This window comes from Erpetoichthys calabaricus, chromosome 17 (genome assembly GCF_900747795.2).
Source record: "Erpetoichthys calabaricus chromosome 17, fErpCal1.3, whole genome shotgun sequence".
Lineage (NCBI taxonomy): Eukaryota > Metazoa > Chordata > Cladistia > Polypteriformes > Polypteridae > Erpetoichthys > Erpetoichthys calabaricus.
In genome coordinates this window covers 77393717-77421481 of record NC_041410.2, presented here as the reverse complement: position 1 = coordinate 77421481, position 27765 = coordinate 77393717, and the positions used below count along the sequence as shown (strand labels likewise).

At 40.2% G+C, this 27765-nt stretch overlaps 2 protein-coding genes across 2 annotated transcripts in view; both read left to right on the top strand.

Annotated features, from left to right (window-relative positions):
• The window catches only part of cplx3a (complexin 3a), a 28326-nt gene extending 18232 nt beyond the window's left edge, over positions 1-10094 (top strand). The window contains exon 3 of the mRNA XM_028822895.2: positions 9770-10094. Coding sequence (XP_028678728.1) covers positions 9770-9994 — 225 coding nt within the window. The 3' untranslated portion in view covers positions 9995-10094. The remainder of the gene's footprint in view (positions 1-9769) is intronic.
• Positions 10095-17691: 7597 nt separating this feature from the next.
• si:ch1073-459b3.2 (growth arrest-specific protein 1) lies at positions 17692-21626 on the top strand. Its single transcript, XM_028823534.2, has one exon. It carries the CDS (start codon positions 20323-20325, stop codon positions 21100-21102), a length of 780 nt encoding a protein of 259 aa, XP_028679367.1. The 5' UTR covers positions 17692-20322; the 3' UTR covers positions 21103-21626.
• The last annotated feature ends 6139 nt before the right edge of the window (positions 21627-27765 follow it).

The following is a 27765-nucleotide window of genomic DNA, read 5'->3' as shown; positions in this document are numbered from 1 at the left end:
AGTTTCTCATTGTTTTAGCTCTATTAACTTAAAAGATATTCATTTGTAGAGCTAGTAATAAATAGAAGGAGATATAAACAGTAAAAGAATAGTTTATTGCTTCAACAGTACACTCTTTCAGCAGTGCTAAAAAATATATTTCTTTGTGATACTTGCATCTCTTGCCTGTATTAATGTTGGATTTAGTATGTGTACTGCTTTTTATCTTCAGTGTTCTTAGGATGTACAGTACATGTTACATGAACTGACTGTGCAAAGAACCATCATCCCAGTTTTAGCTGGCTTTCCCATGCATCTTTTGATCCCAGATTTCCTTGACACAAAGTAAAAATCTTGTTTAGAAAATGAATAGAAAAATGTGCAGGTTATATCTGGCTGTGGTTCTACAATTAACTGATCAACAGATATTGTTGTTTTTAATTTATGTCAATTAGTTTCTACTTTGTTTTTTTATATATTTGAATACATTTGTATACTCATATGTGATAGTTATGTCTTACGTGAGCAGTATGATCTATTCTTGCATTTTGCCTTGAGAGTTGTCGCAGAGCTCTGTGCCTGCACTTGGTAAAGAGTGCTGTGCAAGAACAGTTTGTCAGTTTTGCAGTTTCCATAATTACCATTATATTAAGTAATTGATACATGTCACTTTGTTTTTTTTTTTTGTTTTTTTTTTACACAACATTCAAAATGTTCTTGGGTGTCACTTTCACAACAATAAATTAGATACAGAACACACACAAATTCAGTCAATGCTGGCACAATTAATTTATGTTACATATCAAATCAATATCTTCCCTTCCCATTTCAGGGAACTATGTGAGCAATAAACCCAATATACTCTACAGTAGTCCTTACTATATAGCTTAATATACTGTAAGAACTTTTGCTTATCTTAATATTATTCCTTTGATGTTGGTTGTAATGAACAATGAATGTGACAATAACAATTCAGCTTTAAAGTGTTCCTTACATCTGTATTCCATATTCAGTGAGTGGTAAATTTGTGATAATTAGTAAGTGCAGGACCACTTTGCAAGATATGTAAAGAAGGGTTTGAATAAAATTTTTATGTTTAAAGAAGTAGGTACAGTTTTGTGATTTTCTGTTCCCTTTCATTGTCTTAAAGCATGTATATTTGCATCCCAGTATAAAATTGGAAAGTACTTAATGCTGTGCCACAGTTTACTTTAGGACTTTGTAAAGTTGTCTTCTTTATGTTGTCTTTTTACATTGCAAATAAGCAAGGCAATAATTGTATTCATTTTTAATGAAGGAGTTATTTTTTATACAGAGAAAGAAAGACAAAGTGGAAATTTATTCTCCTTGCTAACATGAGATGAAATGATGAACGTCTATTAACATCTTGTTTGATGCAGGCCACCAGATTACAAAAATTCACTTTAAATGGATTTTTTGCAACTATAATCTCTGGCTGTTTTCATGGCAGATAGGTAAGGATTCCGTTGCAATTATGTAAAGCATTATTGATAATGGACAGTCCTCTCTAGTTCTGTGTTTGAGTGTAAAATAGGCTGAGTTCATATTATTCATAAAATAGAGGAATCAGGACTAAAGTGTAATAATTTAATCCATGCACATGTTTTTATTGCACAATCATATGGACTAGGCCAATTCAAAATTTTAATTTTGCTTCTTTTCAGCCACTCTGATATAGACTAATTTTTATGTTTTAGATCATTGTTTTGCTGTATGCTGCGTGATCTGTGTTTCAGCTTGAGCTCAATGAAGGATATCTGGACCCCCTTAATCATTTTCTAAAGTAGAATAGAATTCATGATTTCTTCAGTTATAGAAAATTGTCCACATCCTGTGACAACAAAGCATCCTCACACCATTAAAATTGCACAGCCTTATTTGACCACTGATATGAAGTTCTTACCATGGAATGTAATTCTGTCAAGCCTGAATTAAGACCACCAGAGGCCCCTAGGTGGCGTAATGAATAAAGGTTCTTAATAGGAAGTTGATCATACTTTTAACAATGCAGCATGTGGACACAAGGTTATTGTAGTGTGGTCATTCCCCCTTTTGCTTTTTGGGTGTCGATAATCGATCGTGTCATCAAGTTGAGGGATTTTTGTCTCTATTGGTGATTTTGTCACACAGATACTCAATTGTTTCTTTGAGCTTCACTCTTGGTGATTTTGACGTGTGGATATTCAGTCATTTCACTGGGGGAAGTTTAGTGAAACCACTCCATCACAGGCCCCTGGTCACACACCCAAAACTCCCTGTAGATCTCCTGCAGAATATTATGTTTGGGAACAATGTCATCTAGAAGGTCCGACTTTTGTCTTACTTCTTCAGAGAAAATTCTCTAAAAAGACTTGGTTATCATCCAGGTGGTTCCTGGTGAATAAGAGTTGGGCATTTGTGTGATTTCCACCTTCATGCTCTCCAGTGAAGCCCATTTTTCCCCAGTGTCTTTTTCATTGTGCAAATCTTATATTTTGTTTTAAAATTGTATGTGATTTTTTCAGAAAGATTTTATATTGTGCCCTTGGAGTAATTTAGGCATGCATGTCACTCCCAGGAAAATCCACTACTATTTCTCATGTTTCTACCTGAACATTATGACTTTCACTGTGGTTCAGTGGAGTCCCCATGTCTTAAATGTAGGCATTGCATCACATAAGACATTTAGTTTTCATAACCAGTGCTCTCCTGTGATGTGCAATACTTAGAGCAATACTTACAAATATGTGTGGGTGATTAATAATGAGAGAGCTACATCTTCTTCTATAAACTAAAACAATAGTGGTATAATTTCAACACTGAGTTTGCCTAGTTGCACTCAGAAGTCAAGAAACTTTGTTATTTAAAAAACATATCTGAAAACAAGTAGAAACTTACCAGAATTGGAACTGAATTAATATTATTAAGTTAATTAAAAAAATAAAAATATGCAGCACATAGGACTCTTTTTGCCATCAGTGCTCAGTCTATTGGAGATTGTGAAAATCCATCCATCCGTTATCCAACCCACTATATTCTAACTACAGGGTCACGGGGCACAAGGCAGGAAATAAACCCCGGGCAGGGTGCCAGCCCACCGCAGGGCACACACACCCACACACCAAGCACACACTAGGGGCAATTTAGGGTCGCCAATGCACCTAACCTGCATGTCTTTGGACTGTGGGAGGAAACTGGAGCACCCGGAGGAAGACCCACGCAGACACGGGGAGAACATGCAAATTCCACGCAGGGAGGACCCGGGAAGCAAACCCATGTCTCCTAACTGCGAGGCAGCAGCGCTACCACTGTACAACAGTGCCGTCCACTGTGAAAATCACAATACATAAATAACTCGGCTGCAAAGGAAGGTTAGCGTCAGGGCAAATTTAGCTGGGGGCACTGGAATTTCATAGGGAGGTCAATGTTTGATGGCAAATGAAGTCCAGATTATTTTCAATTCACATCAGATATCCCCGAGAGTCCATTACCAACACTTTCAATAAAACTAGTTTTGCTTTTCATTTGCTTTTTCAGTATTTGCTGTGAGTTTATTTGTAATTTTTTCGTTCTTTCAATTGAGTTCTTGACTTTTACAACTAGTACCAAATATTTTCCAGTGTTGCTTTTTGAGTTGAGTTCTCTGTCCATGTTTTTGACATACAGTACATGGACAAAAGTATTGGAACACACCTCTTAATTATTGAATTTGGGTGTTTCAGTCAGACCCATTGCCACAGGTGTATAAAATCAAGCACCTAGCCAGGCAGTCTCCATTTACAAACATTTGTGAAACAAAATGGATCGTTCTGAAGAGCTCAGTGACTTCAAGCGTGATGCCACCTTTGCAGTGAAATTTCATCCCTGCTGGATATTCCACTGTTGACTGTAAGTGGTATTGTTAGAAAATGGAAGTGTTTAGGAATAACAGCAACTCAGCCATGAAGCAGAAAACCACATAAAGTCACAGAGCAGGGTCAACGACTGCTAAGGTGCATGGTGCGTAAAAGTCACCAACGCTCTGCTGAAGAGTCCCAAACTTTCACTTGTATTAAGGTAAGCACAAAAACTGTGTGGTGGAAGTTTCATGGAATGGGTTTCCTGCATGCAAGCCTCACATCACCAAGTCCTCTGTCAAGCAACAGATGGAGTGGCTTAAAGCACAGTGCCACAGGTCTGTGGAACAGTGGAAACGTGTTCTATGGAGTGTTGAATTATGCTTCTCTGTTTGGCAGTCAGATGGACAAGTCTGGGTTTGACAGATGCCAGGATGTTACCTGTCTGACTGCATTGTGCCAACTGTGAAGGTTGGTGGAGGAGGGATAATGTGGGACTGTTTTTAAGGGTTTGGGCTAGGCCCCTTTTTTTCTGGTGAAGGGCAATCTTAATACTTCAGTACACCAAGACATTTTGGACAATGCTATACTTCCAACTTTGTGGAAACGGTTTGGAGTAGGCCGTTTTCTATTCCAGCATGATTATGCCCCAGTGCACAAAGCAAGGTCCATAAAGACAGGGTTGGATGAGTTCGGTGTGGAAGAACTTGACTGACCTTCACAGTGCCCTGACCTCAAAGCCATCGGACACCTTTGGGATCAACTGGAATGGAGATTGTGAGCCAGGCCTTCTTGTCCAACATCAGTGTCTGACTTCATAAATGCTCTATGGAATGTATAGGCAGAAATTCCCATAGAAACATTTCAAAATTTTGTGGAAAGCCTTCTAAGAAAAGTGGAAGCTGTTATATCTCCACAGGGTGGTCTAACTCCATATTAAAGTCGATGTATTTGAATGCAGTGTCATTAAAGTCCCTGTTGGTTTAATGGTCAGGCACCCCAATTCTTTTGTCCATATAGTATAGTTGTGTGAAACTTGACAGGAGGTATTGTGATACTGAGGAGGTTGTATTAGCAAGAAACTCACCAGCTTCACCTAGTTTTGTAATAAAAAACAAAGAGTACCATGCTATATTTATTGAGTTCAAATGGTTTGAATAAGTTTTTATACTAAACCATAGTTCAATTGTTTCTGTACAGACGTTAAATACAATAGAATGATTTGTTAAGCAAAAAGTATAATTTTTACAAGGCTTAAAGCATTGTGACAAATAGTATCTTACAAGGCAGACCTGTCAGTTTTTGCAACAGATAGCACATTGTTTCACTCATTAAACTAATTTAGAAATAAACATATTCATACACATATATAAGAGAAAATATAGCTGGATATTAAGCCAAATATTTTAGTCAACTAAATCCAAGGGATAAAAAGAAGTCTCAAATCATTGCCCGTTCATGTAATGCTTAATGGAGGAGATCAAGATATTTCAGCACATTGTATGTTATGGTTTTCACTAGGTGGCATTATTGATTATGACCAAAATGCTACATTTTGGACTCATCCATATATTTAACATTATTTCTAAAAGTTAATGGATTATCCAAATGGTGCAGGTTTTGCCCTTCTCTTAATGGGAGCTTGTTAAAGTCTAAACTTGGTCATCAGGTGCATAGTTCAAAAGATCTAGTGGCACAGGTTTCTTCTAGGTATCTTGGATATCTGTCCTTGTTGCTCTTTAGTATAATTTTAAAGAAATTCCACATGTTCAGACAATGTGTTCTTAAATTATATCCATTTGTAAACTATTTGTCTGGAGTAAATTTAAAGATTCCAATTCTGTTTATATAGATTCCAATTCTATATATATACTGTAGATACTATATAGACTCCAGTTCTATTTATATAGATTTTATATAATTTTAATACAACTACAAAGATAAATGTTGACACAAATGTGAATTTCTACTAAGATGCACAATAGAATTTCATTCTCTTTTCTTCAACTTTAATGACTAGGAGTTGCATTTAAAAAAAATCAATATATTGAGGTAAAATTTAAATATAAATTGTTTTCATGATCCAAGAAAGAAATTTAAAAAATAACAGCAAGTAGAAACTAAATGAGGCAGAAACAGAATAAAAGACAATGAAATACATTTTTCCTTGTTCAAAATGAAATATTTTTTATATATTTCTTTTCTTGCATGTTCTAGTTTTTGTAGCTATGATGAGTCTTTTTATAATAAAAAAAGAATAAATCAGTACAGTGTCCATTCTAAAATAGCAGTTTCCATATAAAAAATGCATAAATTTGTATTCAATATAGAGAAAGTGGATTAACAAAATCTGCTTAGTGCATTAAAATTAAAGTAGATTAATTGTGAAAGAAATGTATGTGGAATCTGAAACCACACAAACATCAATTATGGCCCTGATTTTGTTCCAGAGTAAGCAGAATACCATAGCTTCCACAAACTCCATGAAAAGTATATTACATCATAAACTCATGTTAAGTATTTTAAACAATCCAACAGAAGACTACATTCAGTAAATGAGAAACAATGTTGTAAATTATCGGCTGTTTTAGAATCTGTAAATAAATTTGCATCATGCAGAACAATGAAGACTTCAGAGGCAGTCTATAGACTGGGAGCTATAATCTTAAGTTATGGAGCTTACCAGTCAAATTTACCTCTGTGCGTAATACACCACCATTCTTTTACAGCCTCTACGTGGTAATGTTTTGTATGAAAAAGTATACTTTGACTATCTGCTGTTAGTACAGATCCATTTTGCCTAAATACTTAAACAATTTCACAAGCTCCTTAAAAAAATTCAATATTCAGTCCAACTAATTCTGCCTCCGAAGTCTTAGCTTTTGATTTTTGATGTTGACATTCTCTTTTTAGGCGTTCTTGCATTTAATGCGAGAAGTACCTCTAGGATAGTCATGTCTGTTTGTCTTTCCGCATGAAACAACTCACCTTCCCAAGGACTGATTTTAGTTGAAATTGGCACACATATGCTTCAAAGAAATTTGTAGAGACTGTTACAATTTCGTTGAGATATCTCACAAGTTTGCGCTGTTCAAAGATTTAAATTTCTAAATCTCTCACTGAAAACCACTGGCGAATCTGCAGTCTTAAAACTGATGAAACATTATGTGTGACTTCAACTACAACATATATTTTTTATATTTTCCTGTATTCACATCCAATAGCAGCTACTAATAGCAAACAGATCCCCAATACAAGTTAATGAAACACCAGCAGACTGCGTGTGCTTGTATTAACTCACTACCATGAGCTGTCAGTGCACTGGTGAAGGAGGCATGGCGCTACTGCGACTCGGACACGAAAGATGGAGTCTTGTCTTGTTTTGTTTAATTTGTTTGTTTGATGGTTTGGAAGTTGTCAAGCTTAAAATTTAATTGATAGCATGTTAAGTCTGGGACAGGAATTCCACAATTGGGAAGAGGATGACTGTTGTACTATTGCTATTGTTGATCCTAGTTACATCCTGCATTTGTATACAACATGACACTGGTATCATGCCCTTTGAGGGACATGACTATGCGTTGTGGGGTTGCAGCAGGGAGTGGTTGCTGTCTCTATGGAGGAAGGCTATACCAGAACCAGGCTTGCTCAATAAAATTCTGGAGGAGACAATTGGCTGCATAAACAACATTTCCGCCGAAGGTATAACAAGCCACCATTACCATCAATACTTCCAAACAATGCATGCTCCCTGAAGAGTAAGATGTAGGAGTTACAACTGAACCTGAAAGTGTGCAATGAGTACTGTGAGTCTTGTCTCGTGATCTATACAGAGACTTGGTTTCAAAGAGATATCACCGATCCACTGATTCAGGTACGAGATTTATGGATAGGAATAGTAACTCAGGAAAATTGCAGGGTGGAGGTATTTGTGTTTATATCAATACCTCTTGGTGCAGAAATTACACAGTTAAAGACACATTATGCACTCCTGATCTTGAACCCTTATGTCTAAGTCTAAGACCTTCTTATTTACCGAGAGATTATGGGAATATTATTATTTGTGCTCTTTATATTCCACCCAGTAGAAATGCATCTAAGGCTGCCTTACGGATAGTATGGATGTATTGTTAAATTCCATGTACAGAGTATCTTACCTTGATCATGTACCACTGTCAGAGGTTCTGCAAAAAAAAAAAACTGAGAAAGATCCTGTGTTAGGAATGGTTCAAAAGATGGTTATGTTAGGCAGACCAAAAATTGTAAAAATTTTAAAAGACTATTTGAATTATTGAAGATCATTGCATATTGTGGATTCTACATGTATTAAGGCCCAAGAAATTGTAAGAAGAATTACTATGCATGTTGCATTAAAAGCCATTTGGAAATAGTTAAGATGAAATCTCTAGCTAGAAGTGTGTTCTGGTGGTCCATGAGGTTGTGAGTTCAGATCCCACCACTGACACTGTGTGACCCTGAGCAAGTCACTTCCTCTGCCTGTGCTCCAGTTAGAAAAAGAGAAAAAGAAATGTAACCAGTTGTTGTAAGTCTCTGTGGATGACAGTGTCGGCAAAATATGTAAATGTATTGAAGCAGAAGTGAATAAGTGTGCCATTTGTCAGCAGTAGCATAGCATTCCAGCTACAGCCCCAGTTCTTTTTTGGAAATATGCAAATGCTGCATGGTAAAGGGTACATGTAGACTTTGCCAAAGATCAAAAACTGATGTTTACAGTTGTAATGAATGCATGCGCTAGTTGGCCTGAAATTATCCACATGCATTCTACTATAGCTACTAAATCTGTTTAAGTACTGAGGAACTCTTTTACTTCTTATGTTTTCCCTAAGGAACCAGTATCTGATTAATGGCAAGCAATGGTGAAGAGATCAGTCCAGAATTGTAAGAAATGTCTTGCATTGTTTCCCCAAATTTCAGTATGGTTACTACAACACACCTCACATTAAAACATCAAAGACTGCAGCTGCAAATTTCCTAAAAAGGCAAATTTGTATTACTTTATGTTGTCGCTGATTAGACCTCAGTTCTCTGAAAAAATACAAGCTGCCAACACTCAAAGAATCAGATCCTTCACTCTAGGCCAAAATGTATTGGTGCAGAATTACAGGGGAGGGGAGAAATATCTAAATGGAATAATTAGAGAAGTGCTTGGTTCAGTAACTTATATGGTTAAGGTCAATGGAAATTATGTTAAGAGTCATGTTAATCAGGTGTTGACACGGAGATGAGCCTGCCCATGCAGGAGCATTTTGGGCTTGTGACAGTGTTCTGAATGCTGAGACTGAAAATGAGACTAATGTGCAACAGAATACTGTATCACAAAGTACGGAAGAGCAGGCCCATGCATCACCACCACCTCAGTGTATAGTCAAGATGAGTTGTCCTGTAAGAAATGGGCACGCTTCCAAACTTATGAGATGTTTCTTCTTTGGTTAGGAAACAGAAATACTAAGTTTTTATGTATACATAAAAGAAAATGCAAATGGTCATTTTTAAACTTCTCTTTATGTGTAAAGAATCTATAGGAATTGAGGTAGTGTTGCACACTTACAGTATATCATTTATATATAAAAATATATGTAAAATGTATAATGTGTTCTCATTGGTGGTTTATTTAGTTTAAAACGGAGCATTACATGCGTTTTCAAGGTTATTTGGAGAGGCTTGATTGAGAGTGAAAGTAAGTTCTGAGCAATGCAAACAAACATAAAAAATGTTTATAACCCTTGCCTTGTTGACATTTCTTCAAAATTTAGGAGTCAGACTCGTCAAAAATGGCTAAGTAGAATTGTAGATACTGAATACTAAGACATTCTTAAATTTCACTGTTTTTGGGGCAAGTTATTTTTTGACTTTGGTTTTCTGTCGTGGATACTTAATGATAATTAACATACAATATAGAATGTTTTTAATAAAATGTGTTTTGTTGTCTATAGAATGAACTGGATGAATCCCAGATTCAACTTGCTGCTGATGATGTGGAACTGCCAAAAGAGCTAGCTAAAATGATTCAAGAAGACAATGAAGAGGAGGAGGAAAAGGACTCTGTCATTGCCCAGTTATCCAATATTCAGAACTTGGACCTGGATTCAATAAAAGATAAGGCACAGGCCACCCTTGAAGACCTGAAGCAAACTGCTGAAAAATGCAGTATCATGTGATGAGTTTTAAAATTATAGTTTAGTTTGTCTCAAAAACTCACATTACTACAGATTCTGGCCCTAAGAACAAATGCCCACAATCGAGCACCCCCCCCCCCCCCCCCCAAAAAAAAAAAGACCCATTCAGATTTAGAAGAATCTGAAACAAAAGTACATCACAAAATTAGGAGCATGTTTATTGTATTGTATTAAACTATCAACTCATCAGCCAATTTCCTAATCCAAATATAGGGTTGTGGGGGAACCTGGATTAGGTGCAGGTTCATCGTAAGGCACATTCACACAGACACACATACACTCATTCACTAAGGCCACTTTATATTTGCCAGTTAGCCCAGTATACATGTCTTTAAGATGTGGGAGGAAAAACACATGCAGCGATTGTGCAAATTCTGTAGAAGTACACAGCAACCATGCCATCATTCAGACTCAGGATTTTAAAGCTGTGAACTAGCAGTGTTAAAAGCTGTTCCACTTTTCTGATTATTTACTTCAGTATTAAGCTATTTATATTATTTTGAAACCCTGGTTATTTTTCCTAGATTACGTAAGACATCATAATCCTTATTAATTATTTTTATCCTTTATATTGTAAATTAACATGTAAAAATTGAAATGAGATATTAATGAAAGAAGATGCAATAACATGAAAAGAAAGCAATCGGAGATGAAACTATGTTCTGATTTGATGTTAGTTTCATCTGTAGAATCACTGGATAAAATATTTACATTTACTGTATGATAATTGACCATCAATCCTAGATATACTGTATGTTGTATAAACATACAATCAAACTAAAACTACAGTATAAAATAGTTTCAAAACTGAATGCATCTATTAATCACATAGATGTGTATCTTCTGAAGTACCCATTTCAGCAATCCTCACAAACAACTTTGAAGAACTTTATAACTCTCTATCACTAAACATTCACCTACAACAATTCTGGAGACACTTTAATTACCTTTGATATGCCTGTTTTGCTCAGACATTGCAGTACATTATTTACAGTCCTCCTGAATATACTGCATCTTCCTAAAATGTTTTCCAAGGTACAACAGTGAATACATCTTTGATCTACATCTTTGTAATGAGATACTGTAGGTTGGGAGCATGCACTGATTACAGCACGTCGCCGCACCCACCACACAGATTAAGATTCAAGTGTAGCCATGCAACGGATGACACCCCAGCACATACTGAACAGTGTGAGGTTTTTTGCAGTGGCTGGTGTGCCAATCCTGCCACCAACCCCCAAGTTGTCCCTGCAAGTTGGGGGACCTGCTTGCAGGGCTGCATGTAGATTAATATCATACCCAGGATGCACCAGTTCCAGGTTAAGGGCTTTGCTTAGGGCCCCAACGGAGTAGAGTCACTTCTGACGTTTATGGGCTCTGAACCAGCAACCTTCCAATTGCCGGCACAGATCCCTAGCCTCAGAGCCACCACTCCGCATGCAAGATATTGTAGCCATATGAAAATATTATGTTCCACTTATAGGTTAGAATCACAGAATGTAAAATATTGCAGGAAACCAGTTGTACCTCTCATACTAGACTAAAAGCTTCATACAACTTTTTACTTTGAATATTCCAATGCTTGTCTAGTTGTGTAAGTAATAAACAGCAAATTCCTCAATATTGTGGAAAAAATACACAATGAATATTGTAGCTAAATATAATTAATACTTTTAAGTTTGACAGAATGTAAATCCACTGTTGTGCCAAACTTCCATCTATTCTTTAGCTATAGTTTTTTTGCACAAGTTGTTTTGCAAAGCATTATTATATATGTAAAGGTTTACATGATTTTAGTTTAAAGTGAATGCAAGTATTATAAATAATTTTAGCATTCTTATATTTGCATATCCCTTTCAGAGCATTTGGGACTATAGGGGAGTTAAAAGACCATCCCAGCAACAACAGAAGTAAAGCAGAATCTCAAAGTTGCAAACTGTGCTGGTTATCGTTGAGAGGTTTAGCATATATATTAGAAATAAAAGATTAAAATGAGGCATGCTTTTCAACGTTTTGCATATTTTAACTGGACGCCTGTCCTTACTGCCGTTTAATTTCCAATGAAAAAAAATGTTGGTAACTATTCATTGCTTATCTAATCATCTGATTTGGTGGAATTTTGCCACAGTTGTGTGTGTTTGCATAAAACCTTCATAAATATACTCTAGACCAGAGTGCTGCTTCTCTTGATAATCAAATGATCAAATTCATATATCAAATTAATTACACTATTAAGTCAAATTAGTTTACTGTAATTCTTTTTAAACTGGTTGTTTTGGTTTGATCATTGCACATATTTAAAGTCACTGATCTCTTTCATTTTAGTCAGTGCACTTTTTCTAAAAGGTTCCTTTTAACAACCAAATAGCTTAAGAGCAGAGAATGGCATGAACGATGAGGCTGCACTTAGTACTTTTCAGTCCTACCCATGTTTATTTATCACAAGTCTCCCGCGTTTTTTCCAAAATATGTTCTACCTGAAAATTAGCACATTATGTATAGTTAAACAAAATCAAATATTTTGAAGCCTACCAGGTCCTTTTAAATGTACCAGTAGAATTAAACAAGAGGCTTTACAGATTCACCAGCTCGGAGTACCAGTCGGTTGTCATATTAAAAGCAGTGGAACTCTGCAGCCACTATGGCTGTCCAAGATCAAGTTTGTTCATTTTTACACATTTAATTCAGTTCAATTCACTTTATTTTTGTATACTGCTGTTCACTAAGTGCAGGCACAGAGCATTTTCACAAGCTCACAGGTAGATACAAATTAATTCAAACTTTACTAATTACACATGCACACACCCACTTATGTGTTAAGTCTCATACAAATTTATAGCCAAACATATTCTAAAATATATACATTTAGCCTGCTCAGAAGGTTGGCTTCAGTTGCTATTCTATTCTCTATCACTTCAAAAATGTTAAATAAATGAGGTATTGCACTTTAAAAAAAAAAAAGTGTTCATACATGGGACAGTTTCTTTAAATCACTTAATCTCAATACAGGACCATGAACAACATGGACCAGGTTCAAGTCCATCATGAGACACATTCACCCACCCATTCCAATAAGGCCAATTTATATTTCCCATTACTCACAAAGCGCACATGTATTTAATATGTTTTTATATTTTGAAAGTCCCACTGGACAGTAATTTTTAGCAACAGGAATAAGCTAGCTAAGTAAGACAAGCAACATGAGTACATAAAAAATGGCAGAAGAACGTACTGTAGTCGAAACAGGCAGGAGAAGCCTATTCAGTGTGTACAGCCTAATGGCATTGGCATCATTGCATTTTTTATGAGGCATAGATTTGTTAATGAGAACTGGATATAGTGCACTAGAAGAGGCCTTTCTCTTCCATATTAATTTCTCCATTCTAATTACTAATATAAAGCATATGCAGGCTATTCCATATTACAGATTGATGAATGTTGCATTAAGTGTTGTGTGTCTAACAGCCTCTTGCCTCAAACAGAATTCTCAGTTAGGCTTCTACAAGGTATATTAAATAAAAAAGCAGGAGCATCATAAGGCTTCTTCTATTAGAGTGTCAAATTTTTTAGTTTAGGTAAAGGACAATTCCCAGGCTCTTTGGACATTACAAATGAAACCCAATCAAGAAATATTGCATCTAAATACATCAATTTAACCATAAATGTACTCAGGTAATGAAGTAATCGGTACACTGCCACTTCACAGGAGAGGGTGAGCAGTTTGAAACAAACATGACATATTGCTGTTAAGTGCCCCTTTCCTTTTATCATATATCCTTAAATTATGGACATTTGTGAAACATAATTTTCACCTGAGTGACTATGTCTAATATGAAAGTGCTGGTAACATAATTTTAATATTTCCTAACAATTGTGGTCATTTTGATAAGTTTAATGATGTGCTTGTTTACATTTCGGTACTTTTTTCAGGTTTTGTAATGTTTACTTCTGTTGTATTTTGTAAACAGTATATGATAATTGTTGTATATAGTCTGTGTATGTAATATTCTTTTTAAAGAAAATGCAACAATCAGTATCATCATATACAGTATGTTTGCCCCATTAGGACTGTGCAGTTATTTATTTGCATTGCCTGTATTTCTTAATTCACACAGAACATGTTTTAGATAGACAAAACTGAAAGGATTTCAAAAAGATTGTAATAGGAAATCTTCAGAGCAGTATTAGTGACGTCAAAGGAATTCCTTATTGTATCTGAGGATTACGATCATTCAGACGGAGTGCAGATGCCGTTCCTGGCCTATCTAGGCAGTTACATGCTCAGATAATGAGTGCAATATGTCTGGTAATAAGAACAAATGAAACACAGCCCAAAAGAACGTGCAATATTTATTCTGACCACAGTAGCTTAACCAAAAATGATGAAAGCAGTGCTGAACAACGGATAAATGTAGTTGCATTAAAAGGTCAAATAATGTACCTTTTGTTGAATTTGACCCATCATTTCTTGATGTTTAATATTATAATTGTCGATATCATAATTAGGATAATGTATAACAAATGTCCAGGTCATTAGAGTACCTTAAGGGTTATTCACAAAAAGTCTTTTAAACATCTAAGCTACATTTCTGCAACATTTTCTCTTTTTTCATATTTTACTATAATTTGTAAGAAAATGAAAATCCAAAGATAGTAATGAAATAATGTGTTATTGAATCACCCGTGACCCTGTGTTCGGATTCAACGGGTTGGAAAATGGATGGATGGATGGATGGATGAATCATAAGATGTAGGACCAATAGTCCTTGCTTGGGTGTTTTGCTGCTTTAAAGACCTTTCCCTCTGTGTTTTGTGACAAAAGTTACATAAACACAGTATATTATTTTTAAGACTATGACAACCAATATAAAATATAATTTTCCCACCCATCTCCTTTGGCCTTGAAACTATGCATTACAGGCGAACCTGAAATTTCTAATTTTACATTATAATGTCAAACCAAATGTTTGCCTAACATATATTTTTTATCTTGTAATGTTTAGGAATAAATCTGTGTGTCCATAGACTGGCTATAATATTTATTTGATGGCAATAAGATAAAATGGTCAACATGTTTAATAAAAGTGGTTTATATTACTGTATTCTGTTTTGTAGAAATGTTTAATGTGGAAATATACTGTATCAGAAAGCAACTCATTATTTATTATGTGTATCCAAAGATGAAAAAACGAATTCTAATAAGGTCTAGAAAATCTGGATATGAATAATTTTGTTACAAACCTTTTGTATATCTGTGCTATAATTATATGTGATGGTAGTTTGTTAAAAAAAAGATGTTATACCACAGATACCTTTTATACTAAATGTCAACCTTTTTTTCTTCACAGATTCCAGTTATCAAGATACCTAAGAAATGTTTCCTTGATAAATATGGTATCCCAAATAACAATTAATAGGTAAATAAAACAAAAAAATACAAAATGCATGCATTAATAAAGCATATATTGCCTCTTAAAAACGCTAATGAAACCAGTGCCATAGTTTGTACAGCATAAATGAGAGTAAAATCCTTTATTTAAGTGGTAAAGAGTAATGGAACTGCTTTATACAGTAAAGACAATAAATAATAAACTATGCAAGTACTCAGCTAATGTGTGAGTAATGACCAAAAGAGCAAATATTCTAATATTAATGTTTAGTTGTCTTAACCTGTTACTCATTAAAGTGTCCCCATGGCACTAACCAGTTGTGCACAGGACCCAGTCCATCATGAGGTGTCCTTAAACACACCAATTCCAAGTTAGAATAACAATTTAGCCTAACATTAACTCTTTGAGATGTGTAAGGAATAACCAGTGCATGTCCCACACAGACACCGAGCACAGAGGGAACTGTAGAAGCTTTGAAGCACCACCACTGACCAATGGGTCTCTAAGCCTCTCATTTACTGTGAATATGGTTGTTATCATCACTGTTAGGTAATCGGGGATGCATAATGCTGCATAATGGCTAAAGCGCTGGACTCAGTAACAAAAAGCTATCGCTTTGGGTTGATTCTAAGCAAGTCTATTTGCGTTTCAGGGCAACAAAACTGTTTTACATTATATACATGAATCACTGTAGACTAATATTTACTGTAAAATTATGTTGTTTGTGACAAAATACAATATGAAAGTTATCATGGTAAAGCAAACAAAGCAGGTGGCCATTTCCCAAAAACTGAAACAGTATTGGCCCAGTAAAATCCTACCTATCTAATAAAATCTTCACCACCCCCCAAACCCATAGTAATGATCCTTTATTGACCAGGAATATAGACTGCTATATGGGTCATCTAATCCATGATCTAACTGCAGATAATCTTACTTCTTTAGAGAACCTGTCATAACTCGTAACATTTGACTAGCAATACAGACGTCAATGTGGACCATCTGTCATTAAGAGATTATCTTGGATGTCTTTTTTTTTGGCAACACTGGTACAAGGCTCCCCCGTAATCACTTAGTCTAAGTGCATTTACCTGTGCAAATGTATCAGATGGAGAATTCAACAAGACTAAAAGAGTTATATCAATTACTACTCGATTACACAGAAGACCTGCAAAGCTGACAACATAATCCAGTACAAGCAGAGTGAATTTCTACCCAGGAGTCTAACAATACAATATATTATTGTATACAATAATAGCTCTTAGAAAATACCACATGGTTTGTTTGTCCTATTTTATTACCTAAAATCCAATCACTTTAAAAAGTCATCAAATATCCAGTAAACCTTTTGTATCAAATACTTTAATACCAGTGAACACTTTGTAAAATGCATATTGCCATCACTTTTAAAACTCTTCAATGCAGAGCTATTACTTGAACACTTTCACATTAAGATGTCACTGATTTTACAGCCCAGTTCCTCCAATTCAGCAAGTAGGGAGTTTATGCCGACAGCTTTAGACAATAAATCATCAGCCCAACACTATCTGTTCAGCTAAGTCTAATTAATAACCAGATTGCAGGCACATGTGAGGCGCATCCTATAGTGCAAACATTCAGTTTCAGATTTGGAATGGGGAGTCAACGCATCCTGATAATAAACCAGACAAAACAATTTAGAGGTGTTCTTTTTTTATTTTCAAATGAAAATGTATTTCACACTGCAAAGAGGTAATCCTATTCATTACTGGTCATTTACTGTATGTTAATAATAGTAGAATACTTTAAAGCTTTATATTTAATTATTGTTCCTGCCTTGCTCCTGGGACTCTTCCTATGAAGTCAATAGACTGATAGGGAGAGCATGGGGGGGTCATGAGGTCACTGGAAAGGGGTGTGTGGTGCTCTTGATATCTTTACAAGAGGATGAAGGTCCAAGTCTTTAGAGTCCTGGTGCTTCATGTTTTGCTATATGTTTGCGAGACATGGATGCTATCCAGTGACCCGAGATGAAGACTGGACTCCTTCAGTACTGTGTCTCTTCGGAGAATCCTTGGGTACCGCTGGTTTGCTTTGAATCAAACGAGTGGTTGCTCACGAATGATGCACATTACCTGCATTGTGAGGGAGTGTCAGTTACGGCACTACGGCCATGTGTGTGCAATTCTCCAAGGGTAATCTGGCTCGCTGGATCGTCATTGTAACACCTGGCTGCAGCACATCGATGGCCATTTCTGGAGGTTGGGACTGAACCGTGTGTCTGCTTGGGGGGTTGCCAACCAGGATCCAGAGCTATTTTGTCTTGTGGTGGGTGCAGCACCATGCTGTACCAGTGCATAGTCCTCAAACTGACCTGACACCCCTTCCCTCCACTGTGCCTGTCATGAACTGGGTCTCAAAGATTAGAACACACAGGTCTAACACTGCTCTGTACCCTCCCAGGCTTTAACTATCACCTGAACCAAAGACCGAATAATGCTGTTAAACTTTGGAGTTCTCAGAATAAATGGATGAGAAACATGCACAGTATTGGATTAAAACACTGACTTTTGCTGAGACTAATTCGTTCACCCCTCTATTCCCTGAGGGTGGCGGGGAGCCCAAGCCTGGCTCTTTAGCATCGGACCCAAACGTGGACGGGTCGCCGATTCGTGTATAACGGAAATAAATTCACAGTTTTCAGGACGTTACGGTGGTGTGCTTTATAAAATAAAAATGGATTTTAAATGTAAAGCTGAGTTTAATAGGCCACTGATACTTGTATAAACGTCCGATTTTTAAAACGAAAGTCGCAGGGCTCAGTGCGGTGGGGACCTGATGAAGTCAGGACGGCCTTCATTATGTCTGGGTGAGCCTCGTTTTCTGGAACAGCGGCATAAATTCTGTAGAAGCACAGACCAATGTGTGTTTGAAAACTGTGAGAAGAGGAGGTTCTGGCAATTCGGTTTCGACTGCCAATTAATTGTTCATTATAAGCACACATATGGAAAATGTTCCATACCATTGTTACGCATGAACGCGTGACTAAAAAGGGAGCTTTTTTGCCTCGCTATAAACGGGGTTTCTGACTTCATTGGAAAGCATTTACTTATTTAATTTAAATGTAATATGAGCACAGTCGTTTTATTTCGTCCAGGGTGGGTAGATGCACTAAACTCTGAGTCTAAAGTATCCCCTGCGCTTGTGAGTTTTTCTTCTTTTTATTATTTCTTTTTTTTTCTCCCCCGCAGACACCGCAGTTTTTCGCTAAACGCTCCTCGCCATTCCTGAAGAGTAAAAGCCGCCTCCATTCTCCGTGCCATCTGGTGCTTTACGAGCAGGGCTGCTGCTTCCCAGAAGGGAGTTTGAAACTTTGTTTTGTAAAACAGCCAAAGAGCCCAGGGTGTCGCTGGGGTTTTCTTTTCTTTCTTTCTTTCTTTTTTTTTTTTACGAAAAAAAAAATCAAGTTAGTTTCCATTTCAATAGCAAAGAGACCTGCCTTAATTCCCAGTTCTCAAGTGCGCTTTGAAAGGAGAGAGCTGTAAAATATATTGATGCTGAAACCCCTCGCCATTGACGGGCTGCTAGGCGTGAACAATCTTTCGGGCACGAAAGGCAATCGCCCAGTGCACGGCCAATCGAACACAAAGGAGATGAAACAGGCCAGAAAATGCTATTCTCCTCCATTCAGTCCTATCAATCAGAGTTTTAAACCCGTCCGAGACAGCGAGCTGAAGAAAGGAGAGCAGAGGGACAGAAAGAAAGAAAGAAAGAAAGAAAGAAAGAAAGAAAGAAAGAAAGAAAGAAAGAAAGAAAAAGTCCAGCGGTAGTGCAAGAGAGACCCCCACCTACTCCAACCCCAAACACCGCCGCTGCTTCTCCGACTCTTCTCTTTTCCTCCCTTGACTCCGCATATTGTTTTTATTTATTTGTTTTTGCAATATAACCATGCTGCACGCAATCACGCCTCTTAAGTCGGTTGCACGGTTTATTGCTAAACAGAACCAGATTTGTTTTCGCTCGCTTTTCCTTCGCGCTGCCGACTGGCAGATGTGCTTGTAATTGGAGAGTTTTTTTTTTTCGGGGAGGCTGCTGAACTGCTTTATGCTTTTTTTATTCCCCTCTGCTGATTAAAACTAACTGGACTAATGGATCAAGTTTGAGGGGACCACACAGGGTGCCGCGGGTTTCATAAAATTTATAAACATTTATTAGCCCATGTGACTCACAAACCCAGACCCCCACACCAACGCTAACGCTAAAAATGTTGCTATGGAAATGAAACGGAGAGCAGACTCAGCGGGGACAGCCAATCTTAACGCGGGGCTCCAAGAAGAAGAAGAAAACTTTCCCTTTTTTCTGTTTTGGGGAGGGGAGCGAGGGGGGTGGCTACTAAACGAAGCGTGAACCGGAACAGTGTGAAGGACAAAGCTGCAGGTACTTTGGACTACACAGAAAAAAAAAAAAACAGATCGCTGGGTGGTGAAAAAGTGAGGGATTCGCATCCCGTAAACCGAAACAAATTGGTGTTTTCTACAGCTGGTACCATCTGAAGCTTTAAACGGTGTGTGCGAGAGAGAGAGAGAGTGAGATAGAAGGCGAGAGGACGAGAAAGGATTGTTTTGTTGGTCTCTTTTTTCTTTCTTTGGATTACGAGGTGTGTTTTCTTGCTGCTTCATTGTTGGATACTTTACTCCGGCTCTTCTTCTCGCTATCATGACTGCTACCAAGGAGCTAACGGAACTGTGTCGGTAACTCGAAGTGCACGGTAGGTCAGTGGCTGGATTTCTGTGCTGTTTTAAGGTTGGAATTTGTACAACAAAAACGATCGGCAATGTTGGTGGTGGAAAAAACTCAGGACGGTTTTAGCTGAAAGTGGCTGGACAATATCCACAGGGGAAAGCGGCGCTTCTCCCAGCCCCGCAGCTCATTGGAGGACCTATGGATCTCGTGCAACCGACAACTTGTTGCCGTACCCTACTGTTGCTCAGCTCATTCCTCCTCGTCCTAGATGGCCACTTCATATGCTGGCAAGCTGTTCTCCGGTGCCAGCAGGAAAAAGAATGCGAGTTAGCTTATAACCAGTACCTGGCGGCATGTGATGCTTACCTGAAAGGAAACAGAAAGCAGTGCCCCAGCCACTGCATCAGTGCACTGGTCAGACTGAACCAGACCCAAAATGGGCCAGACTTGGAGAACTGCGATTGCGGACAGGATCAGCAGTGCCGGAGGGTGAAGCGTACCATCGAGCCCTGCATACCCCGCAGGCTGCCCCCCGACGCCGACAGCATGGGCTGCACCGAAGCCCGGCAGCGCTGCGAGGAAGAGCCCGGTTGCCATTCCACCCTGACGGCCTATCTCTCCAATTGCGGCCAGCTGTTCAACGGCAGGAAATGTACCCTGAAGTGCAAAAGCACCATCCAGCAAATGCTCCTCATCCCGAGCGGGGGGCTGCTCAACCGCTGTGTCTGCGACGGAGTGGAAAGACCATTCTGCGAAGTCGTGAAAGAGAACATGGGCAAGCTGTGCGCGATCGGGGAGCAGAGCCTGTCGACGGTGGACCCAGAGAGCGAGGACATGTACGAGGACGAAGAAGAGGAGCCCCGGACGGACAGGGAGGAGGGAGAGGCGGACACGGTGACTTCCTACTCGGGCACGGGACGGACACAACTTTCTGTCGTTTGCATTTTGGCGGCCGCCTTGAGTGCGATCGCCCACTGAAGTGATAGCGGATTCAAAGTGATGCTGAAGATTGTTTCGATTCTAAATGTTAGCGCCGCGCACTCGCTGCACACGTGGCATTTCCTCTACATTTTTGCGCAACTCCAGAATTTCGCGGAGCCCAACTAAGTAAAAGTGAATTGAATGCTGTGATTGAGATGGGCGATTTTTTTTTATTGTATTCCTTGATTTAAACAGGAGCTTAAAAAGGCAATCCCTGCTAGCGTTTTTGTACCTCCCACCCCCCTCCTCCGTCCCCGATCGCCCCTTAAACATGGCCTGCTCGCGTGGAGCTGGCCCGTTTCTCCGCTCTGCTACTTATTAAGACTTTTGACCAACTCGCGGACGGCCTTATTTCTGTTTACTCTTCTTTCCAACACTTCAGAGCCAGCCATTGTGGTGATCACACTTCAAATATTTGTGGTGAACCGCAAAAGAACAGGCAAGGGGTTTTGGGATCAAGTAGTTAAATTAACTGAAGTGTTTCAGCCCTCCCTTGCCGCCCCCCACTCCCCCAACCTCAGCCCCCCCCCCCCCCCCCCCCCTCCGTTTCTGTCTGAAAGGAACGCAAATCATTGATCGCTAGCAGCCTTCACGCACCAAGTGAAAGAGAATGGGGGGCTTAAGAAGAGTGCGGCATCTCAGTGCAAAACGGGAATGTAGGAAATATGTTAAGAAATGTGAAGGACAAAATATCTGGGAAGAAGGAGACCCAATGCAGATCACTGGAGTCAGGGCCGGATTTATATGAGAAGAGTCCCTAGGCTATTCCACTTATGAGGCCCTTTCACCTTCCATTTTTAAGTTTGTAAATTACATGAGAGATAATAAAATTTTGCTAACAATTTGAATGTAGGCCCCTCTTGATCTTGAGGCCCTAGGCTGAAGCCTAGTTAGCCTATAGGAAAATCCGGCCCTGACTGGAGTGCGAGAGGAGCCGCCTGTATATACGTTAAAAATATTTGAGTTTTGGAATGTATGCAGTATGCCTTGTAATTTACTTTTATACACTAAAGTGTATATAATAAATGAATTATTTATATTTTTATGGCATATTCCTATTAAATCATTTTTTATTGTGCAGTGCTAATGACTAATTGAAAATTCTAACAACTCTGACATACGTGTGCTAGATTTGGTTTGCTTTCTTCATCCCATTATTGGGCAAGTTGGTCTGAGGTACAAGGGGATGGAGAAGTGCTTTGTGTTGGAAATGATAATGTCTCCATACCAGGGATGGTCCGACTCCGACCGTGGAGTGGTGGAAGTTTTTTCCTGTCTTCATTTTCTTAATCAGTGATCAATTTCTGCTGTTCATTGACTTCTTTTCCTGTCATTTTAATTCCCTTGTTTTTAAAAGACTCAGTCCTTTTTTTTCCTTAAATGGCAGCCAAATGAGGAAGCAGAGTGACACTTCACATCCAGGTTGTTCTTGTGTGGAGTTTGCATGTTCTTCCCACATCTGCATGCGGTTCTTCCGTCCCAGAGTCCAAAGACATTCGGGTTAGGTGTGCCTTAATGTACAGTGTGTGTGGTGTGTGTCTGTGTGAGTGTGGTCACCCTGTCCAGGGATTGTTCCTGCCTTATGCCCTGTGCTGGCTGGGATAGGCTCCAGCCCCCTGTGGCCCTGGATTAACTGGGTTTAGAAGATGGTTTGGTTTGGCAGCCAAACAACAATGAGATGTGAAGCGAGACACCAAATGACTGACTGATTCAGGGTTTCAAACTCCAACCAGATTCTTAATTAGAAGCCATTTCTTGTTGCTAATTATTTAATTCCATGGCATATTGGCGCTGTCATTCTGTCACAGCAAACATTTCCAAAAGTGTTGATTTTCTTTTTAGTGAGAGCGCGGTGAAAATGTTTTGTGGGCTTGAGCAGATCGACTTTCCTGAGACCTTCACCTTTCTTTATTTTCTGATATTGTCTGATATTTTGGTTCGTTTTGAATCTCATCATTGTTTGGCTTCAACAATTAAAGAGGTCATGCCATTTTCTAACCCACTTAATCCACACCTAGGGGGGGTTTGGGTGGGCTGGTGTCACTCCCAGCTAGCACAGGGCACAAGGTAGGAAAAAAAAAACCCTGGGCGTCATTCCATAGCTGGGCAAACACACACACTCACACTCACTAGGGCCAATTCATCTAACCTGCAGGTCTTTGGACAGCGGGAGGAAAACCGAAGCACCTGGTGGAAGTCCACACAGACACAGGGAGAACATGCAAACTCCAGACAAGGAGGACCCAGGATGTGAACCCTGCTCTCCTTCCTGCGAGGCTGTGGCGCTACCTCTGCAGCACAGTCTTAAATCGGTCAATTCAAAATGAAGGCAAAAGAGGGAAATTAGAACAAAAACTGGTCAGAGTTGGACACCCCTGCTCCACACGTTTAAAAAGAAAAGTGCCAATTGGGACTAAAAGCAGAATCTTTAGAGTCATGTCATAGGGCAGGGGTCCTCAATTACAGGCCTTGGAGAGCCTCAGTGGCTGCAGGTTTCCATCCTAATTAGAAGTCATTCCTTGCTGACACTGAAACTTTGTATTTAATATTCTAGTGCTTTAATACTTCCAAGGTAATATGATTATCCATATGTGTTGTGGACTGGAACACATCTGTCCAGCTCAGTCACTCTCATTTATTTTTAAATATTTTATTAACACAGATCACACATATGCACAGATTTAAACTGGACCAAGTTAGCTGGAGAGCTGGTGGTCCCGTTGTCATTTGCATCTTGTTAATAACTGGTGGACAATTAAGAAAACACAAAACTATTCAAACCTAAAATAAGCAATTAGAGCAAGTGACTTAACTAAAATGAAGCCCAAAACGACATATAGCAGCAAATAAGGAGGTTCTAATTAAGAAACTGCAGCTCTCCAGGACAGTAGCTGTGGAGAGCCCACATAGGGCAGGGGCTCTTAAATTCACACTCTGGGACCCCCTGTGGCTGCAGGTTTTTGTTCCAACCACGTTCACAATTAGCGAGTCATTTTTACCTCGAAAGATTTCATTTAATTAGCTGGTCTTCTTTTCTCATCTTCTTCTACATTCAGAAAAGCACAGTAGTGCGATTTTTTTTAACATTTATAGAATAGAATTGAATTAGAATGCCTTTTATTGTCACTATACACATGTACAATGAGATTAAAAGCAGCTCCTTCAGTGCAGACATATATGTACAACACAAGTAAATAAACAAATGGTGCAAAAAGTTGCAAAAAAAAGTTCTGTGATGCTATATACAAATGGAAAGAATAATAACTAAATTGAGTTATTGCACATTATCTAAATACTGGAAAGAATCCATCTTACTAACCGAAGGTTGTAAACCGGATATGGACGCAGGGTGCTGGACACATCAAGGTGCACGCGCACTGCCATGGGCACTGCCGCCCGCCACAGAGCAAAAAAAGAAACGAGAGGATTCGAAGGTTGTATTACAGTACGGGAACCCCAGAGGTTTACTAACCAAAGCTATGACAACGCGCGCGCCTACAATGCGCTTGCGAAAGGAGTCACGGCTCAAACCAACTGTGACAACGCGCTTGCGAAAGGAGTCACGGCTCAAACCAACTGTGACAACGCGTGCGCATACAACGCACTTGCGAAAGGAGTCGCGGCTCAAACCAACTGTGACAACGCGTGCGCATACAACGCGCTTGCGAAAGGAGTCGCGGCTCAAACCAACTGTGACAACGCGTGCGCATACAACGCACTTGCGAAAGGAGTCGCGGCTCAAACCAACTGTGACAACGCGTGCGCATACAACGCGCTTGCGAAAGGAGTCGCGGCTCAAACCAACTGTGACAACGCGTGCGCATACAACGCACTTGCGAAAGGAGTCGCGGCTCAAACCAACTGTGACAACGCGTGCGCATACAACGCGCTTGCGAAAGGAGTCGCGGCTCAAACCAACTGTGACAACGCGTGCGCATACAACGCACTTGCGAAAGGAGTCGCGGCTCAAACCAACTGTGACAACGCGTGCGCATACAACGCGCTTGCGAAAGGAGTCGTGGCTCAAACCAACTGTGACAACGCGTGCGCATACAACGCGCTTGCAAAAGGAGTCGCGGTTCAAACCAACTGTGACAACGCGTGCGCATACAACACGCTTGCGAAAGGAGTCGTGGCTCAAACCAACTGTGACAACGCGCTTGCGAAAGGAGTCGTGGCTCAAACCAACTGTGACAACGCGCGCGCGCATACAACGTGCTTGCGAAAGGAGTCGCGGCTCAAACCAACTGTGACAACGCGTGCGCATACAACGCGCTTGCGAAAGGAGTCGTGGCTCAAACCAACTGTGACAACGCGCGCGCGCATACAACGCTCTTGCGAAAGGAGTCGCGGCTCAAACCAACTGTGACAACGCGCTTGCGAAAGGAATCACGGCTCAAACCAACTGTGACAACGCGTGCGCATACAACGCGCTTGCGAAAGGAGTCGCGGCTCAAACCAACTGTGGCAACGCGCGCGCGCATACAACGCGCTTGCGAAAGGAGTCACGGCTCAAACCAACTGTGACAACGCGTGCGCATACAACGCGCTTGCGAAAGGAATCACGGCTCAAACCAACTGTGACAACGCACGCGCATACAACGCGCTTGCGAAAGGAGTCACGGCTCAAACCAAAGAAAACACAGAGACGAGACTACGACCTGTGGACTGCACCTGGGGTAAAGCGTGCACGCCAGGTTGTACAGCCACCCGGACGCGACCGCCCACACCACCGCATATACCTTCCGTGATATGTCTTCATGCAGCGGCTTCCCACCGAGGCGCATATTGCGCTGTGCCGCTCGCCCCACAGTCAGACGCAGCGGCTTCCCAGAGTCAGTAGGTGGCCCCCAAACAACACAACCTGTCCAAGCAGTCGGTGTCAGCGAAGGCAACAGACTCACGTCTCCACAAAACGAAACCGCTTTAGTACAGATATGCTTATTGGATTAAATGACATTTCCCCAGACGCACCCGCCCTCCATGATATGTCATCCATCCACATATCGGACGGAACAGAAACTGATTGCCATTCTAGGATTTCCGATTCGCTAGCGAATCGCGGGGTTACTTGTAAATAACTATTGCACTATTGGGTTATTGCACATAATTTAAATATTGCACAATAATGATGATCATGTGCAGTGAGTAGTGGATGTTGGACCCTGAGAGTATTGATATTGTACAGTATACAGATATTACAGTTATTATTCAGTACTATTTAGATATTGGATGTTGCACAGTTGATGGATAGAAGGAAGTCCAGGGGTTGGGGGGTTAGACTGTGCAGTCAGTGCATTTGTGAGGTTAGAATGGTTATGGCTTTTGGGAAAAACTGTTCTTGAGTCTGTTTGTCCTTGTTGTGATGCACTTGTAGCGCCTCCCTGAGGGCAGCAGGTCAAATAGATCAGAGCCAGGGTGGCAGCTGTCCTTGATGATGTTTTTTGCTCTGCTGAGGCACTGGGAGGTGTAAATGTCCATCAAGGAGGGTAGAGGGCAGCCGATGATCTTCTGTGCTGACTTTACTACTCGCTGAAGCCCTTCCCTGTCTGCCATGGTGCAGCTGCCGTACCATACTGTGATACAGTACGTCAGCAGGCTCTCGATGGACGAGTTGTGGAAGGTCAGTAGCAGGTTGGAGTCCAGGTTGTGCTTTCTGAGGACCCTCAAGAAGTGTAACCGGTGCTGAGCCTTCTCGATGACTGCTGTGATGTTGTCTGTCCAGAAGATGTCAGCGGAGATAAGGACACCAAGAAACCGGAAGTTATGGACCCTCTCCACACACTCGCCGTTGATGTAAAGGGGGGCTAGGTCGGTGCTGTGCCTCCTGAAGTCGACAATGATCTCCTTGGTTTTCCTGGTGTTCAGAGCCAGATTGTTCTTTGAACACCAGGCTGCCAACTTCAGGACCTCCTCTCTGTAAGCTGCCTCGTCTCCCTTTGAGATGAGTCCGACCACTGTGGTGTCGTCAGCAAACTTGACGATGAGGTTGTTGTTGTGGGCTGGACTGCAGTCGTGGGTGTAGAGACAGTACAGGAGGGGGGCTCAGCACACAGCCTTGCGGGGTACCGGTGTTCAGTGTGCGAATGGAGGAGTGGTGGGGTCCGAGTCTCACAGTCTGGAGCCGGTTGGTAAGAAAAGCCGGTTGGCAAGAAAAAAACATTTAGAGATATATGTATTTTGATGGGCGGCACAGCGGCGCAGTGGGTAGCGCTGCTGCCTCGCAGTTGGGAGACCTGGGGACCTGGGTTTGCTTCCCGGGTCCTCCCTGTGTGGAGTTTGCATGTTCTCCCCGTGTCTGCGTGGGTTTCCTCCCAAAGACATGCTGGTTAGGTGGATTGGCAATTCTAAATTGGCCCGGGTGTGTTTGTGTGTGTCCTGTGGTGGGTTGGCACCCTGCCCGGGATTGGTTCCTGCCCTGTGTTGGCTGGGATTGGCTCCAGCAGACCCCTGTGTTCGGATTCAGCGGGTTGGAAAATGGATGGATGTATTTTGACTACAGCTTTAAAAACTTAATTCCTTTGTTTTCCTATTATTTATAATTTTTTTTTTGTTTAGTTTGCTTCATCAATTGTATCCAAATTATGACAATCTCCAAGAAGGAGAGCAGACCCCCTGGCGAATGACTCTAAAAGGCAGCAACTACATCAGCATCAGACT